Below are 19750 nucleotides of genomic sequence, written 5' to 3'. Positions count from 1 at the left end.
AACTTAGTTAAAAAACATTAAAAAATAAATTCATACATGATATTTTGAAACAAACAAAAAAAGGAAAACTGACTTAAAATAAATAAATAAATAAATAAATTCATTATTTAACTCCTAAAAAAGTTTATATAAGTTTCTGAAAACCACTTACTGGATAATACTTATAAGAGCATGTATGAAAATCTACACATCTAGTCTTATTGTCTTCTTTAATGATCCAGCCTCTTACTTTAATCTTCAAGAGACATTTTCAGCTTTGGAAATACTTCTTGGTTTCCAAACCACCTCACAATCACATGTATAGATTTCAAAGCAGGGCATTTAACTAAATACAGGTACATGATAAGGAGATATATATGTATGTTTATGTATGTGTGTGTGTATATATATATATACATTCTGAGAATGTAAGTTTATGTGTGTATAAATATCAGTACGCCATTTCCATTTTTTGTAAATATGTTCTTTCTAATAAACCTTGTAACTTTTTTAGCCCAAGACATACATTCCCTAATAGCCAGGTACATAGAGAACTTTTTATAAATGGAAGAATTTTCTTTATGTATTAGCTTTGATGTCATAAACATAATAAGAAGCATGGCGTGCTATTAAATTGTCTTATTGTTCTTAATTTTAGAAATAAATATAACTTTGAAGAATGAAGAATAAAAGTTTTCCTAAAATCAAAACACTTTATATTTTTCTTATAATAAAGATATATTCTTGCATCAAATGCCAAACCACATTTAGATAATTATTTTTAGCATTATACTCACAAAAATGGATCTTGCTATGGTTTTCAAGATCTACTGGCGTTGATTAAAAGAAGTTTGCATACGCAACTTATTCACATTGCTTTATTTCTGTTGTTGTTGTTGTTGGTATTGTTCAGTTCACACAAAAAAAGGTACTTCAAGTCATCATATCCTTGCATTTAACCAAGTGAAAGAGTCATCTTGAAAGAAAACATTTTACAAACTAGACACATACCCTGTTTATTTTCTCCGAAAAATGCACTCCATAAAGCAAGTCCATTTTTTAAACTTTTCCCAATATTATACAAAAATATTCTTATGCAAGTAATAAATGTATCTTTAAACATCCAACTTTTTTGAAATTTAAAGCAGTCACACCAAAAGTTATCATTGTTAATTTTTAATCTAAACATAGAACACCTTGTGCTTATATAAACTGCTGTTATCATGTGCTCATATACTCTTTACATGGATCTGGCAAATATACTCTGCCATTATCCGTTAAATTATGTAAAAAAGTATAATCAGTGCAGAACTTGCCTATTTTTAAACAATGTTCTTTAACCATCCTCATCTATATTTGTTATATATAATTTCTTTTTGGAAAAAATTTTAAGGCAAGTGCAATCAAAACTACAAAATCACTATATCTATTGCTAACATATGCAGCATTCATAGTGAGTGAGTGATCTCCTTCCTTTGTAAAAATGAAAGAACAAAATGCTAAGTAGGTTATACTTACTAGAGCCGATTATGTAGTCTTACCTATTAAGTAATTAAGTCTTTAGAGATAACACAAAAGTATACTTCTTTAAAGATCTTTTAAGATATCAACACAAATGCTATACCAGCAGCAATCTGCTATCCCCTTTCTGTAATTTGTTGTTGCATGTCCAGTTTTCTCATGAAAATACACAGCAAGTTATTCAGATGCCCATTTTGAAGATGACTACAAGGTCACCTCAAGGCAAAGAATACTTAAGGTGCAGTACTCATAAAATCCTCAGTTGTAAGTTCACTTAATTCTATTGTGTTTATATTTCACTTCAGTGATGGCCTGGATTCTGTAAAGTAAGAGAAAACTAAAAAAAAAAAAAAAAAAGAAAGAAACTTACCAGTAACTGTATCTCTAAAGTTAGGTTTTGCTGAGGACATGTTATTTGCTCAGGACATAATTTAAATGGAATCTGAAAAAATAAGTTATTTCACAGCCCTGGAAAAATAAAATTGACTAAAAGATAGGAAACTCATGGTAATAACTTTGGGGCTTTCATAGACTTTTCTTATGATAGTTGCTGAGTGCAATGCCTTCCCTTGTTTTTATAAATAAATCCGGGCTACCATGTAATGGAAAAAGTAAGAAATGGAAACAATCACAGAATTTTTATGGGAAAACAAGAATGAGCTGACCCTCTCCTTCAAGATAAAATGCATCTTCTCAGAGAAAAGTGAGTTGAACAGAAACGTGAGTATTTATTTTTAGCCTGTGCCAAAATGATTCACTGGGTCATTTCCTGATGGAGTGCATTATCTTGGTAATTCTTATAACTCTTTATCTAATGTAGCCCATATATTGATTAAGGTTATTTAAATGTAATGCCAGTGTGCATTTTTGATTAGATTGCACATACCTTACACACACACACACACTAAATACTTCCTGTTGTCCAAGTCGACTGTTTCGAACTATTGTTGTCCAGAATGCTTTCTAAAAAGAAATCCAGCTTAATTGGTATATTGTCTCTTTCAGTTCAGTGTAGAAATAAAAAAGGCTATATTGTGCTCAATAAAATTCTACTGTTGAATATGATTTTTTTGGATGTTCTAGTGTTATAAAAGATAGTAAGTGGGCCTACAGTGGCTGTGGAAGTCACTAACACATGAAAAGTGGGAAAACTGAAAGCAATTCTCTAGGAACTCTTTGATGTGGCCACTCTACAAAGAATATATAAGGATATTTTCTTTTAACTAACAGAAGCCGTGTCCTTGAAATTTGCACTTAGGATGAGTGATGTGATTTGTTTGTGAGACTCAGATATCAAATAGGACATTTCTTCTTAAGAAACAGAAACTGGCAACCTCATCACTGATACTCATTCCTGGCCTAACACAGAACATAAAGACCAACGCTAGCCTAGTGAGATAAATCTATGTGGCTAGAAATATATTGTTAGAATAAGTGATTGAGGTGTGAAATACAGAACCAACTGGTTTGTCATTGCTGTGTAAGTTGTCATTTTTCTGAAATGATGAGAGATGATGCATTTGATGGATCATCTCACATAGAATTAACTAAATTTATTGTCACCGAACCAATATAGTCTTGAACTGTATGTCATTCACTGAAATAGGGTTCTCCAAATTACATGCTCATAAACATTTCCTGGAATTTAATTGTTTTGCAGTGTGAGCCAATAATCTATGCTTTTAAGAAATGCTACAAGCAATTCTTATGTTAAAGGACATTTGGGAAAGTCTTCATCAGAGCTTATCTTTCTATGAATTCATTGTTAATGTGAGGAAAATAATTTTTAATTAAGTCTAAAAAATTTAGCACATTTTATATTGATGTATTTATTTTCACAACCAACATCTTTGGTATCCCTGTATAATCTTGCTATTTTTTTCTTCCTTAACAGAAAGAGAAGTAAGAATAGATGTGTTTTTTTAAGAAGGAAGGTGTTTTTATTTAATGCTTACTATTAATTAATTTTTCTTCTACAATGGTATAATTACTTTTTTGAAGTCATATATTTCATGACAAAGTTGCTTGTCTTGACTAGTTCTTGTGTGTGTGTCCTTCTTTTTGAGAAATTCTCACATAAACTGTTCTTCTATATAGTTCAGCTTTTCTCAGGGCTTCATTGGTGAGTTCTGGTGAACAAACTGGGAGGAATTATTAAAAGAAAGACCCAGTTTATGGTGACATTCATCCACTGCAAACTTTAATTTTGTATTCGAAAGAGTAACACCAGTTGTAATGATAGAAACAATAAACCCTACACCCCGTGTTTCTCAAAGAGGGGAGGTCCTTGGACCACCACGTTAGAGTTACCTGTGGAGCTTAATAGATTCTGAACCCCACTCTCGTACCATAGGCATTCAATCTGAATTTCCATTTTTACCTAACTTCCCAAGCAACTGTTCTGAAGTCTAAAATTTGAGACTCATCTGTTTGGCTCCTATAGTTTTCAACTGTTGGTTATCTTATAGAATCACCTGGAGGGTATTAAACTAACAAAGCAATGGACTAACAATAGGGACAAACTGGACTAGTTTCATCTGAAATCTCTGGGACTTTGGGACGTTTTAAATTTCCCTGGTGCACCGAGGTCTTAGAATTATTACTAGCAGGCCCATTAGAAGGATGCTATGAAAGAACCATTCCACTCCTCACCAAACCTTTATATCACAGTATCAAGCATGCCAAAATCCTAATCTAATACATTAGAACATTTAGCAATAATTTTCCCATTTTATTGAGGAAAAGCATGCTGAGGCCACTGAAGGAAGGATTTTCATTCTGCGCTTGGTCTTCCTTTGAAGTTCATAGTTGTGTAAACAGTTCTTTATTTGCCAAAGACAATCGAAGAACTTCATTGTTTAATGTAAACCAGCTACTGATTTTCATAGTTTTATAGTTCTGTTTGTCATATACATGGGCTTTTGACATGTTATTCTGCTCTCTGATTTTGAGGATGTTCTTTTTTATTTCCCAGAAGTTGGAAATTGGACTGCCTTAGCAGTTTTTCCATAATCCAGTCATTCATAAACCATTTTGATGACTTTTGCCATATATCACCTTTCCTAGGCTATGTTTTTGTTTTTGTTACCTATGTTTTTGTTTAATCATTTACTATGTATTATTCTATCTGAAACAGTATCCACAAAGTCGTTTGATCTACTACTTAAGTTTTTTTTTTTTTAATTTTAACACATTTTAAATCAAATACATAACTATTCAAATGAAAACTTCCCTCTGTGTACCATCTCAAACCAACATATCACTGGAATAAAAATCCCTAATTTGGGCAAACAATTGGCTAAAGTATTCATCAAATTTAGATGTTCTTTATCCTTCAGAATTTCACCCCACCCTCCTCCATACACATTAGTATCACTTAATCAACGAATTTGCTTGCATTACTCTACAGGCATACATACATGATAAAAATCCCACAGCAGTAAGTGATTGGGTTACTACTATTTTAATTTTCTGAATATTTGCCTCATTGTATGTTTCTATTCCAGTAGATGAGGATCTGATATCAATTAGGAGTCTTCTAGAAATAAGAAAGATGTTTCATGAGTATCAGTCTTTTAACCAGTTGTTAATAATATGAGTGTAATTCAAAGTTTCTGAGAATTTATGTGTGTGTGTGTATGTGTGTGTGTGATGCGCACACATAGTCCCAAATGTTCTTCAACTATAGAGTTCTCTCCTGGTATTTTTAATAATAGGTCAGGTCCTATGACTCACAATTTAAAATATAATATATAAAATATACACTGAGTCATAACTCATACAACATTTTACTTTCTCAGTAGAAGTTATTTTTTTCACACTGAAAAACCCTATTGAGGTAGAAATGACTTTATGAAATTTTAAATTTATCAATTACTTTGACATTCAATGTGAAATAATCTTAAGTTTTAAAAAATATTACTTTCCATTTTTCATAATAATTTATCTCTGCTTCATGTTTAATAAGTGCTTCTTAAAAGGCTGTGCTAAGATATGAATTTTGCTGAAACAGCCCATTTATTCTAAAAGGTTTATGGTTATTCACTTGTTATCCTTGTGATGGAAAGATTTACCACTTTCCCCCTCCCCCAAATAAATAAATAACAATTTTATTTATCTTTAATATAAAATGAAAAGGGCAAAAATATTTCCTTTTAGGAGTAAGTATGCACGACAACTAGGTAGAAATCGAGTCAGAAAAAAAAAAAAAAAAACACTGATTAAAGATGCTGATCATTTTAAAATATTACCTGAGGGGACTTTATTTTAAGGTCCTTACGTGCACACATGCTCAGTTGCTGAGTCGTCTCTGACTCTCTGTGATCCCATGGACTGTAGCCCACCAGGCTTTTCTGTCCATGTGATTTTTCTAGGCAAGAATACTGGAGTGGGTTGCCATTTCCTCCTCCAGGGGATTTTCCTGACCCAGGGTCTTGTCTCCTGCTTTGGCAGGCAGGTTCTTTACCATTGAGCCACCTGGGAAGCCCGTCCTTATGTGAGTGGTACCTTAAAAAGAAAGGAATAAAATACCTGGGGATCAAGAAGTAAGGAAAAGAAGCAGCAAAGAAGATTTACATGTTATCATCCCTTTCATTTCTGTTCCTCAAAGGATTGTATGAAATAGATGAAAGGAAAATGCAGAATTTAACCTTGAAAAGATCATTAACATGATAATAACTTTTAAGAGATTGAATTTGTGACTCAAATTTCTCAAAAATTGAGAAGTGAAGAAAATAAAGAAGGATTGTAAGTGAACTTGAGTTTTTAACAAAGTTTTTCTTTTTGTTCAGCCAGTTGGCCATTTCTTAAGTCCCTTTCTCCATAATCTTAATATGAATTATGTCTAAGAATTATAAGCATATACAGACATAAACAGAGAGGGAAGGAGAAATATAACAAGAGTTGTCAAATTAACGAAGGTACTTACATAGGTTCCAACAACACATTATTTAATTTATTTTCATCTATGATCAGGTAGAAACCAGAAGAAACATATGTAGCTTAATAAATAATTTAATTTCTTGAATTTCTATGTAACATATAAATTTATTTTTACAGGATATATAGAGAGCATACTCATAGAGAGCAACAGACTTATGAAACGACTATAAAACACAAATTATAATTCAAGTTTAAAATTTCTCATTTTTACACTTGTATTTGTCTATTGTCCTATTGCTAGTCAAAGCAAAACCAAATATATAATTGTAAGTATTCTAAGAAAAAAAGGAGCGCCTCCATCACCTACACATGTTACATACATTCTAGATTGTACAAAATCAAAGAGGGTAGGCAAAACTAAAGGGAAACACTATGGAAAATGCACTTTTTACTGACTGTTGAACATATCTGAAAGCGTCTGAGTTTAAAATTTGATTTGAACACCAGCAGAGGAAAATGACCAAATTCATTTTCCTATTTGGGTTCTCTCAAACTCTGAAAATGTAAAAGTTTTTACAATTTAATAGCAGATTATATGAACATATCTCCACTGCTTCAGTGGAAAAAACACACTAAGGATTCTAGCTACCAGGAGCATATGTTGCGAGGAATATGGACAACTGTCCACGTTTACTAACAGAAAGATGTCTTCATCCCAGTTTAGAATTAACCTAAAACACTCACATCCAATCTCCCCAAATTTAGACTCTCATTGACTAGTAAGGATAGATCCAAATTACTTTGCCACATGTTCATGCACTATGTAATATGTCATTTTACATTAAATCTTTTTTTTTTTTAATGACCAGCATGCCCTTTGAAACTTAAGGTTATCTGGACTATGAAGACTGAAATTTACACAACATCAATATTACATGTAAGAGTCTCAAGTTCATGTGCAGTTCTTCGATTTCTACTCATTTAGTAGTGGAGGAAATACGGTGTAATGACTTGTCTTTGTTAGAAAGAGAAGATTTTCCAGGCTGTGGACGCTGGGGGATGTATTGTGAAGGTAGTGAAGGTAGTGAATGGTAGAAAAACAACAGTGCCTTACTTAACTTATTTCAGTGAACAATTCAGAAACGTGTTTGTCAGTGGACTCAGAGACTTTAGAGGGGCACTTCCTAAAGGGCAGAAGGAAATTTTTCTTTTTATGTCTCTTATTTATAGAGATGTTTTGTGTTCTGAGCCTGGAAGGAAGAAATACTTGATGGAAAAATCAGAGCTGAGTTCTTTCTTTTCAGTCTGGGCATTTTCTATACATGAAACTGAAGTTTGATGATGACAAAACAGAGGAGATTAGGATTAAGTCATCATCATCATCACCATCATCGACCTCCTCTTTACTCACACTGAGTCAGGTCTTACAGTTCCTTGTGACAGTATCTTAATTAACATAGCACCAACTTTCATCTTGCTGCCCACCAGGAGCAAAAAGTAAAACTTGAAATAACTACCATGTCAGTTCATTCTCAAAATTCTTCATATTGCCCCAAAGTTATATCATAAATCCTGAAACTGGCATAAACTCAGTTGCTGAAAACCAAGTATATAACCAACTCTAAATCTTAGCATAAGAAAACCAGGTCCCTTTGGAAAAACATGTCAAATGGTTGTTTGTTCTACTCCTGCACTAAGTTATTTCTTCTTAATTTTGTTGTAGGAAAACAAATCAACCCAGAAAAAAGTTTAATGACATAAGGCATCATGCCAAATTGCATAATTTCACATTCCCTACCCCTCAGTTATCTTTTGAGTAAATTAAGAAATGAATAAACTATCAACTCTCATTTATTTGGGTGTGAATTACTTGGTCATCTAAGTTTTGCCTCACTATAAACCAAGTCTCCCACAAAGTTGGGTCATGTTGGAATTGCCTCTGTTAAAAGAACAATAATCATTCCCTGAATTTTCATGAATTAAGGTAAGAAATAGTAGCCATAACAGTGCCTGCAAGATACGTGGTTTATCTCAATGTCAGTTTCTGAGAACATGCTTTATATCCAAATATCATAGCTTTTTAGGTGATGGATGTCTTTGAGACTTACATCCCAGAAACACAATTTTGTACACTTTCACAATTCTGTCTGGAATTTCAAGTGTTTCCTTATTTCCTTTAATCAGTCTTACATACTTAAGGTGTCCTTAAACCCACCTTTAAGGTCTATTGTTAAGGATAATGCAAATTTGACTGTTGGTTGCTTTCTTTGTTCAGAATAATAAAGTGGGAAGGGTTAGTGATAAGGCAAGGAATAGCTCTGCTTCCATTGACAAGCTGCTCCTTTTAGGGAACTCAGTTGCATCATCTGTTTGTAATAACTGTATATGTTGTTAAAAAAATTCTTTAGTAATAGGGAATATGTGTCTGTAGATAGAATTTCTAACCCATTTAATAATGGGAATAATGATCAAGTAAGTTCATATCAGAAACAGTAAGGAATTTTCTGCTTCTGTGTCTCTATGTTCTCTTAGTTCCAGTCTGTCATTTTACTTGCATGGTACCAGTGATCTTTGAATTTCAATAAGCTTTCTTCTGGGACTAATGATATAAACTAAATTAAAACAAGAAAGAAATTAAGCACAAGATGAAAAATACTTCTTACAAAAAGGAGAACTAGGGCATCCAGAACCTGAAAATAATTTACAAATATACGAATGAATGTTTTCTTAGAAGTGGTGATCTTAATTTACTTAAGTGGTACCTGTCAAAGTTAATGACTATTCTAGGATAAACAAAACTTACTTGGCGTTTAGGGTCAGCTCTCAGTTAACATCTGTTCTTGTTATAAAATGCTAAATAGTAATGAAATAAAGAAGAAGTATTTAGGTATTTAAGTCCATAGGGTTCAAATATGCATATACTATGAAAAAAGTAATCAACACAAAATAGTTGACTGAAACAATCAGGGGTTTAGCTATAGAAATAGAGTAGGTTCAGGTATCTTAGGTTATTGTGTCTCGGATTTATTTCATATACTTGATCTTAAATCAGCTGGCTGCATGAGACACAAAATCCTTCTCTGCCCACAGAAGACCTAAGGAATGGATTACAAATTAAATAATCAAAGATTTGAGCACCAGTATAAAGGGTAGGACGCTCACAGGCAGCAAGTAGAGGTTACATTAAAAAACCAGGTGGACTTAGGAATCCGTAACATGTCACTTGCAGTCTGAGTAGCAAATGATGAAAAATAAGCAATACCAAACATCATACATATCCAAGTCCAGATGTCCATTATCTCCCTCAGCTTGGCTAACAAATTCACACTTTCAACTGTGTTTTTACAACTAGAATATTCTTATCCCCCACAGCCCCCACAGAAAAAAGAGAAGGATGAAACCTAAGCACTAGGGAAAATACATTTTTTTCTCTCTTTATTGTGAATTCTAACATAACTTTTGTTAAACATAGAGCACGTGAACATATGACAGTTTCCTTCATTTGTTCTCACATGTAGCTGATAGAGGAATACTCGGGAGGAATGTTTCTAAAGCCATAGAGAACTTCTTCTTCCATTGATTTTCTAGAAATATGACAAAGCATTAGAGGAAAAAGAAAAGCATTTTTAAGTTGTGAGAATATCAAATATTACCCATCAACCCCTGAATCATGCTATTCAAAGTGCTTAAATCTACACTAAAAATAGAACAAAAAATGTACTCCCAATGCAGCTAAATTAACACCTATGGATGCCTAAAATATGACTGTGGTCTGAATACTTCCTCTACATTTATTCCACACTTCCATCGTGCATTTAAAAAAATTAAAAACAAAAACAAACAAAGAAATAAACCAGGCCATTGTCATGTTTACAGTTTTCTGAGCACTGGGGGAATCTGGAATCCAGTCCAGTGAGGTCACTGCTACCAGTCCCTGACAGGTGTCCATATTATAAACAATGGCCTTCTTGAATTCTGAAAATAACCCAATGTGCAAAGCTGACCTTAAAGTTTATGTGTCCTTGCAGCTTCATTTCTGGTTTGTGAAAACGTGACACAGGTCCAAGGGGAGCACGGGAATAAAAAGAACAGATTGTGGACAAGGACCCAGGCAAGTTGTCAGGGAAATAAGCATTTTTTTTTTTTTTTTTAGCAAATAAAAACCAATGCACATCCTAAAGCTCCTTTACCTTGTCACACAAACATGAGATATTCGCAGCTTTACAAAATTCTTATAATCATCTCTCATACATTTGCAATTCAATTTTACCCTCACCAGTGAACTCTACTGAAGTTTACATTTTTGTGTGTGGCCAACTCATACCTTAGTATTGTGACCAAAACTGTAGAATTGTTTTCTCATTATATGGTGGTAGCAATAAACCAAACATACAGTAGTCACTACACAAGCCCACGGACAATGGCTGGAATGGAAGTTCCTACACTGAATCACTAAAGTAATGCATAAGTTCTATTATCAGTGTTTTCATCACATCGATTTTTTTTAAAAACTAAAAGCTACTTAGGTAATATTTCCCTTTAGCAATTTTGCCCTCTGCAAGTTCCCTTAGGATTGATTTTGTATCATTTTCAACATGAATATGTATTAGCTACTTATGTCATTGATTTCAAACATAAAGCTAAATGGTAAGAGATGAATTTCCTGGGAGCATCAGCTTTCTGTTTTTGACAGAATTATACAGTTAAAATAAAACTAATTCTTTATACAGTAAAATTATTTTAAATACTTTCTCATCTAATTTAAAAACTATTTTGTGTAAATAATGTTTATTTTGAAAATACTGATTTCTGTTGGTATTCATATGTTTGACCTCCTGAGTTCTTATATAAACACTTTGAGATTAATAAGTGTTGCTTATGTTCACAAACTGAAACCAAACACTTGATTCTGATTATAGCACTGAAAATTAAATACAGTGAAGTAACATTTAAATACAAGGGGACCCCATAATAAGTTTCACAGATTTGCACTGACTCTTTAGAAAATAACATTTCTATAATACAAGGTGACAAAACATATTTCGATGACACATCCTGTCCTTCCCTTTGGTTTGGAAGCCTTCAATGTAAATTTCATTTTGACTTGTGTTGATTCACCCTTTTGATTTAACTTGCCTGGCATTTGCACATAATCTCATTTGCAGAAAATCATAGAGGGAAAAGAGGAAGTAGAATAGTAAACAAAAACAGCCACAAACACATTCATGCCTTTCCAGGAAGTGATCAAATATAGGGCTTGATTTTTTTGTTTTGTTTTTTGTTTGTTTGTTTTTTTTTGTTTTTTTGTTTTTGTTTTTGTTTCTTTTGTTTTGTTCTGTGTTTATATATATATATATATATTTATATAAGGGTACATCAACTCATTTAAAAAACGGAAACAACACACTCTCCCCCATTTTCATGCCCTTGATCTTCTCTTCTTAGCACTCTGTAGTGGTCACTGTCAAGTGACTAGCACACTTTTGGGTCTGGAGTGTATTCTGACGAGCAGTGAATTAAATGTTAAGACAGTTAGACCCCACCCCCCTACCCCTTCTCAGAGTTTACACGTCATGCCGACATTAGAAGGGTAGAGGTGGGGAATGAGGTGGGACAAGGAAGAGATTCAGGGCTCTGATTGGTGGGGCCCTCCTATGAGCAAGTGTTCTCATTTTTTTTCCCGAGTGGCAATGCTGGCATTCGTTGCACTGCTTTCTGAAGGCCCACATGGCCCTGCTGATCCTAGGTAGAACCCAAGAGAGGATCCGGTGCTCCTTGTCCCATCGGATAGATTTGTCCAAGCACCCCAAGGAAATGTTAAAAGCAAAACAAAAATCAAGGAAAGGAAATAAAAACCCATTCTAAAACTAAACTAATGAAGCAAAAAAGGGTTTTCTATCTATACATAAGTCTCTTCTTTAAAAAAAGGTAAATTTACAAATTCCAATGACATATAAAACAAAGTCAAAAAATGTAATGGTAAGAGACATGGTAAAACAGGAAGACACTGATGCTACAAAGAAATTGCAAAAAACATATGTACAAGACCCTGTTTTTCCTCATGTTCTAGAGATTGTAATGCATGTTTTTGTTTTTGTTTTTTAAACAGCAGCAGTCGAGGATTTAGTTCCAGGCACTGGACTGCAGACTCTACTCAAACTCCCAGGGACGGGGTGTCCCTTGCTTTTCTGTCACCAGATCACACTGGATATACTGGTCTCCCGTGGCAACAGCGGCAGGATGGCACTGTTTGTGTGGGCCTCGTCTGGATTCTGCTCCCTGCTCGATTTTGTCTGTGGCCGCTGCCCGTTGATGAGTGTCATAGGGATGTTACAATAGGTATGCTGATTGCCTATGGAGGTAAGAGGCAGGGTGCCAGTAGGAGGTACGTCATACTCGTAGCTTCGGTAGTAGTGTTTCTGACGCATTTGTGAATGGTAAGTGTTGTGAAAGGTGGATCGGAGATCTGGATGGGCAGTGGCTAGAGCTGTGGAGGTGGCGGCAGCCATGGAGATGGCTGAGACAGTCTGCAGCTCCCCAAAAGGCCCCTGCTCACTAACATCTAAAGCCTGCTCATGTGTAATGGGTTCTATCCTCTTAAAAGGCATTTCGTATTGTAAACGTTTCCAGAACTTAGAGTTCAACTTGTTGCATTTTGGTCCATGCCACTTAATAACGGTCAGGAGCTTGATGGTGTGCTTGAGGGCCTCCACCTCCTGGTAGTTCATAATTCCTCGTAGTTCACTGCACTCGATGAGTATCACTTTAATTTCTCCAGTCACAAGCATGTTTCGAAGTCTGGTCTCCAGCTCAAAGATGCTCCAGCCTCTTCTGACTACGTAATTTGGGGTCATGACAATAATCAGCCGCTTGCTCTGATCTACACACCTTGCCACATCTTCAATGTATGCTACAACAGAGAAAAGGGTTTATCAGAATAAGTATACCTGTGGTGGATTCATTTTGATATTTGGCAAAACTAATACAATTATGTAAAATTTAAAAATAAAAAAAAATAAAAAAAAAAGAATAAGTAAATTGAACATTTGGTCCAGAAAGCCCCAATGGATTCTCTTTCACACAGGAAAATGAGAATTGTTGGTTGTTAGGTAAACCCTTGAGAAGATGAAAATAGCCAATGATCACTTAGAATAGAGGATGGGGCTTTTGCTTCTCTCAGTGATTGAAATATTTTCCCAGGTACAAATCTCTCATTTGGTTTTTTTTAAATGTCAAGGCTCATAATATGAGACGCTTTATAGAATAGTGGAAGTGGCTTCCTCAGGGGTATCAAAACTTATTTTTCATTTGAACATATCATGCCATTTCTTTCTTGAGAAACTGACAGATGTAGAAGAAGCAAAAGTTAAAATTTTGTCTAAAAATGATGACTACACAGACAGATACAAGGACACGTACACTCTTAAATGAAAACATGAACTTACTTCCAGTTGGGATTAAATCTCTATCTGGTATAAACAACTTATATCCATAATGCTTTTCAAGCATATCAGGAAGGATTTCAAGAGCAAAGCGTTCTTCTTCCCCAGTCTCTTGATTCCACTGGTCAGGATCCACTTTGGTATATGATAAGTATGCATCATAATCTTTATTATCTGTCAAGAACATTACAGAGTAAAGCTGAAGTCACTACTCTACAAAGAAAGCAATAGGACATGAGAACAATCACCTTATTTCATAAGTATCTCCAAATGTCCCACTTCTCGGAGACCAGAGGAAGAAGTTTTTATTAATTTTCATTAATAATTCAATAATGCCAAGTATCATGGAATGAATTTGGGGGTATAAAGGAGTTATATTTTGTTGTTATTAAGACAGTAGGAGAAAAATTAATGAAAACAGCAATGAAATGTTAACATTAAACATTTTTGATACACAGATCATAGAGAATTTTGACAGCTTATAATAGCCACATATTTAGATAATATGTCCTTATTCTACATAATTGTACATTTCACCTAATCCTTCCTTTGATGATTTTACCCTGTTGAAAAGAAAGAAAGAAAATTGAAATTGGCTTGGCTGGCTTGAGGAATGGTTTTTAGGTTGTGTGCATTGTGCTGATTTTCTTTTGGGGAAAAGATAAAACAAAACGTGGAATAATTAATTTTTCTTTGAGAGCTGGTTCTTGGAGTTCAGTATTAAGACTATTAATATGCTGAATTATTATAGAAAAACATATTGTTTTCCTGATCTTCACTTATCTTACATGTAAATTACTGCCTAATTTTATTTCATTATGTTAATCAGTTTGATTGAAAGAATCAAAAATTATAATACAAATGAATTAAACAGTTCTAAAATTTGATTTCTTTCCTCATTCTTCTCCATTTTTACATGAGAACCCTTCAAATATTTGATGACTACTATTGTACATTATCTTTATCTTAGTGTAAACATCCCAAAATTCTCATTTGTTTTTTCTTAGAACAAGAAGTCATTGATCTTCTTCTGCAGAATCTCATCTGTCAATTTCCTTTTCAGAGTGTGATATCAGGATTCATAATTCACCTCAATTCTAAATACTATCAGTAGGCTGTGTCTATCAATATCAATATGCTTAGGTCTCTTTTGTGCTTCCTTGATGATTGTCATTGTATTATTTGATTATTAGATCAAGTTGAGTTGAAACACTCCTATATTTCAGAACAAAAAGATCTTGGCATTTGGTATAAAAAATTGAAAATATTTGGGGTATAAAATATCAAAGATAGAGGGGCATCCATGACTTGCTCTGGGTGGCTCTGGGACACTCCTTTTGACTTCAAAGACACTAAAACTCACTTCTGAAGGTACATATGTATGTTCATTTAGTAGTCTGATAATCCTGAACTACCTAGAAGTCATTCTATAGCTTGTTATGGAAAACTCAGAGAACTGTTTACTTCATTTAAAGTTAACACAGGCATATAAGAAACTAGCAACTCTACTATAGGATCCCTGGGGAAATAAAAACCTTAAGCTATGGAAAACTTTTTAAAAGCAACTTTCAGGTAATAAAAAAAAGTAATCATCCCATTCATGTCATATTTGGGTATTTGGCATTTTCTTTATTCTTTAAGCAGGATATAGTTTTACATAGTAATTCAATTTTCACAAAAATGATAATTATATTTATTATACCATGTCTTTTCAGATAGGCCAGTGGTCTATAGTGGTACCACTTTGTTGACGTAAATACTTGACTAAGAAATAATAGAAAATAGCACACAATAAAGCTACAATATAATACCAGTTAATATTTAATTAAAATGTCCATTTATTAGATAATCACATGCCATATCTATGAGATAAAATCTTCCTTCACAATATGAATCAGTAACTTCCAGTCTAGTAGAAGACATAGACAAGTCCACAATCTATTTCCAGAGGATAAATATGTTGCAAAGAATAGTACAAGCGTTATGGGCCAATGGGAGGACTCTTTAAGCCAGATTGAAGATTGCAGAATGATTTCATGCATATACTGTTCTTTTTCTGGGATTATTTCTCTTCTAATTTTTTACAAAGTACTATAAAGTACTGAAGTTTGCCCAAATCTGGGATGGGTAATGACTAGATCCTCATTTTTCACCTTTTGTCTTGTATAGGCTCAAAAGCATTTGAAAACCAGATCAATATGAACACCCAAGAGAACAGCGCACTTATGACCACATGTAAACAACTGGTCCACCAATACTAGTAAGTTCCAGATGGATGTCACTTTTGCTTACATGACACTGTTTCTGGTTCTCCTGCCTCATCCATGGACATCTCTCTTCCAATTCATAAATGCTATCATTTCTTAAGATGTTTCCTGTGGCCTGTTTCATTTGTCTCTCAGCCTATGTTCCCTTAAAAATCTCTTTTTCTCCCATTACATCAACAACCACGTCTATGTAGATGTCTCCCTAACTTAGATGTCCAATCTTGTCTTCTTTCTCATGAACCAGTAACCTGGACATTCAACATGTTCACAACCAAACAAACTTTCCACCTCAAGCTTTGTTCTTCATGTTTTATTTCACTTAAATTTTAGTAACATAAGAATCTCACGTCTATAGTCTTTAAATGTCAGATGCATGTTCCATTTATCTCTTTACATTATCAATAATCTCACAGCCATTCACTGGTAAAAATCCTTTGGATTGTTTCCGTCCAGGGTGAGGTCCTACTCTCTCCTCAGCTGCTATAATTATATTTTATTGGGTCTTTCCTCTCTGTTTCCTTATTCTTCTGCCCCATCCCACATAGAATCAGAAAATTTATTTTTTAAAACCTCACAACTGATTACATTTATGGTAGCTTGAAAAATACTTATGGCTACCCATTGTCAAAAAGCCAGCAGCTATCTCTGCAGTTGGTTTCCTTTCAATTTGACTCTGATATCTTTGAGTTGAAGGTGATCTCTTTTACCACATATTAGATTATTGTGCTCACATCTTATCTTCTTTCTTTGACCACAAGATCCTTGATTCAGATATATGACTAGGGATTAGTAGATGCTCAAACATATCTGCTGATTAAATGAATGAATGGCCTCTCGTTTGGGTATCACGTGACATATATCTATGGCTAATGGAGAGATTTTCTCAAGATTTGGGCCATTTCCTAGGAGAGGTGGCTTTGGTGATACATACTCCAAGTTGCCTGGACTCCTCAAGCAATTACTAGGAGTGACAGGGTCAAAGTTTAGCAAAGTTTCTTTGGAATAATCTTGAACTGTATTTTCTTATTGTGACTCATTGAAGGCTCAGAGTCCTTGTAAGCTTCTCTGAAAAAGTGGTTTTCATACTTAAGCATGAATGGCAACAATTTGGAAGACTTGCTAAATTACAGACTGATAGGCCCCACCTCTGGAGTTTTCAATTCAGAATATCTAGAATAGGTCCTTAGAATTGGAATTTATAGAAAACTCTCAAGTGATAACTGATACCAGCCCAGGGACAACACTTTGAGAAACTTTGCTTTACAACAGAGTATAGGTACTCCAGGCATAGGTATTGGAGCTTCCCAGGTAGCTCAAATGGTAAAGAATCTGCATGTGATGCAGGAGACCTGGGTTCAATCCCTGGGTTGCGAAGATCCCCTGGAGAAGGGAATAGCAACCCACTCCAGTTTTCTTGCCTGGAGAATCCCATGGACAGAGGAGCCTGGTGGGCTACAGTCCATGGGGTTGCAAAGAGTCGGATATGACTGAGTGACCAACACTTTCACTTTCATAGGTACTCCAAGGTCTCAAAGGTATCAAAGAAGTGCAGTCAGCTGCCAGGTAACTGATCAAAAGTATCACAAAGCCTACACACTGCAGCCTCAGCTCCATGATAAGGGGACTTGATACTTACTAAGTATGTACTCTATTTTACCTAGAAATAAGATGAAAATCCACACTTTCATCAAAAAGGGGATAAATTCGTACCTAGACTGATATAGTCAGTAACCATATTAAGATTAAATGAACCCCAGGAATAGGTACTGTGGTCTCAGTCAGTTTTCTATCTCTTTATGTCATCTGGATGAGTTTGCAAGATTTAAGCTAATATCCCCTAGGTAAAAAGGAGATGTTCACATGGAGGTTATTCTGGTAAGAAATAGAACTAAAAGGCCCCTTGCAAGCAGCTACAGCAGCATCCTTTCTCAAATCAATGGACACTTGATTGATATCTAATTTCTCTCCCCAGAGTCTATGTCAGTGCAGTACTGGGCTAGGCATTTATTTACCAACAGAAGCAAACTCCTGATTTGAAAATTATCAGACTGAAAATACCATGTCATATATCATGCTAAATGTAATAACATTTACTGAGTCAAAAACATATGGATTCTAAGGTTTCTGCTTTCTTCTCAGTTACCTGCTGAGTTAGAGTCATGGGAAATATCTCTTAGATATTTTTTATGTCTGTAAGAATGCATATTGACTAATCTTAATGTGTATAAGAAATTGAAAATGTGAGATTTTTTATAGTCATAGAAAAAAACAAAATTATGCTAAGATTTTTAAAGGATAGGACTGTGATCTTTCAAATTCAACTTAAGTTTATAAATAGCTGAAAATGAATTAAATGTCACAGAAGGATAGTACCACAATCTATATCTTATTCTGAACTTTATTCTGTAAATTTTATTTTCTGTAATTTAAACCCTCAAGTATAATTCTGTTGACTGCAGAGATGGAAAGCAGTTGACATACACACCTTTTCTAATAATATTTATAGGTTCTAATATAGTCATTGGTTTACTCTTTCCATGATTTTCAAGAGATTCTCACTGTAATGTCCCACAAAAAAAGAAAAATAGGAATGAAGTCATCAAGATGGTCAAATAAGATAACATTTGCATGTATCCTCTCTTCTGCAGCACAGAGCCAGTCCTGTCCACCCAAGGACCCATCCAATGACCAGGTATTAGCCCTCCCAGTGACCTGGTGGGAGCCATACCCATCCACACTCCTGGTAGTAGGTCCACCAACTGAAGACACAACTGTGGATCCTGAAGTGAAAACCTATCCAAGTGCTATACTACTGAACAAGGTTCTAGAGGTATTCCTATCCACCCAGAGACCAGATAGGACCCATATGAACCTGAGCTCCAACCCAGTATGATTAGGTTTCTGGAAGTAATTGCACTGGCCTGGGGAACAGACAGAAGAACTTTACGTGCTAAAGTCAGTCTTTAAATATTAGAAGAGATATTTGCTCTTTCAAATGTACAGACACCAATGCAAGGATACATGGATCACAAAGAATCAGGCAAATATGGTATCACCTAAGGAGATGGCTGGATGGCATCACTGACTTGATGGACGTGAGTCTGAGTGAACTCCGGGAGTTGGTGATGGACAGGGAGGCCTGGCGTGCTGCAATTCATGGGGTCGCAAAGAGTCAGACACGACTGAGCAACTGAACTGAACTGAACTGAAGGAAAGTAATAATGTGCCAGTAACCAACACCTAAGAAATGGAGGTCTACAACTTGTGAGATAAAAAAGTAAAAATAATCATCTTAAAGAAAATCAGCGAAAATAAATACAGACAGTTTAACAAAGTCAGGAAAATAATGCATGAATAAAACGTGAAAGTCATGAAGTTGTGTCCAACTCTTTATGATCCCATGGACTATGCAGTCCATGGAATTCTCCAGGCCAGAATACTGGAGTGGGTAATTGTTCCCTTCTCCAGGGGATCTTCCATTTAATAAAGAAACAGAAACCATAAAGAAGAACCAGACAGAAATTCTCAAGCTAGTAACCACTTTGGCTGGTAAATTCTACCAAATATTTAAAGAAGAATTAACACAATCCTTTGCAAACTCTTCCAAGGAAAAAATAAAAGAGGAGGGAACACATCCAAATGAATTTTATGATGCCAGCA

At 34.7% G+C, this 19750-nt stretch overlaps 1 protein-coding gene across 1 annotated transcript in view; it reads right to left on the bottom strand.

Moving 5' to 3' along the window:
- Positions 1–12358: 12358 nt before the first annotated feature.
- The window catches only part of IL1RAPL1 (interleukin 1 receptor accessory protein like 1), a 700437-nt gene continuing 693045 nt past the window's right edge, over positions 12359–19750 (bottom strand). The window contains exons 9-10 of the mRNA XM_044937333.2: positions 13827–13997; positions 12359–13291 (exon numbers count right to left, since the gene is read on the bottom strand). Of these exons, the coding sequence (XP_044793268.2) occupies positions 12573–13291; positions 13827–13997 (890 nt within the window). The 3' untranslated portion in view covers positions 12359–12572. The remainder of the gene's footprint in view (positions 13292–13826; positions 13998–19750) is intronic.

Source organism: Bubalus bubalis, chromosome X (assembly GCF_019923935.1).
Source record: "Bubalus bubalis isolate 160015118507 breed Murrah chromosome X, NDDB_SH_1, whole genome shotgun sequence".
In the NCBI taxonomy this organism is placed as follows: domain Eukaryota; kingdom Metazoa; phylum Chordata; class Mammalia; order Artiodactyla; family Bovidae; genus Bubalus; species Bubalus bubalis.
This window is presented reverse-complemented; position numbering and strand designations above follow the sequence as displayed.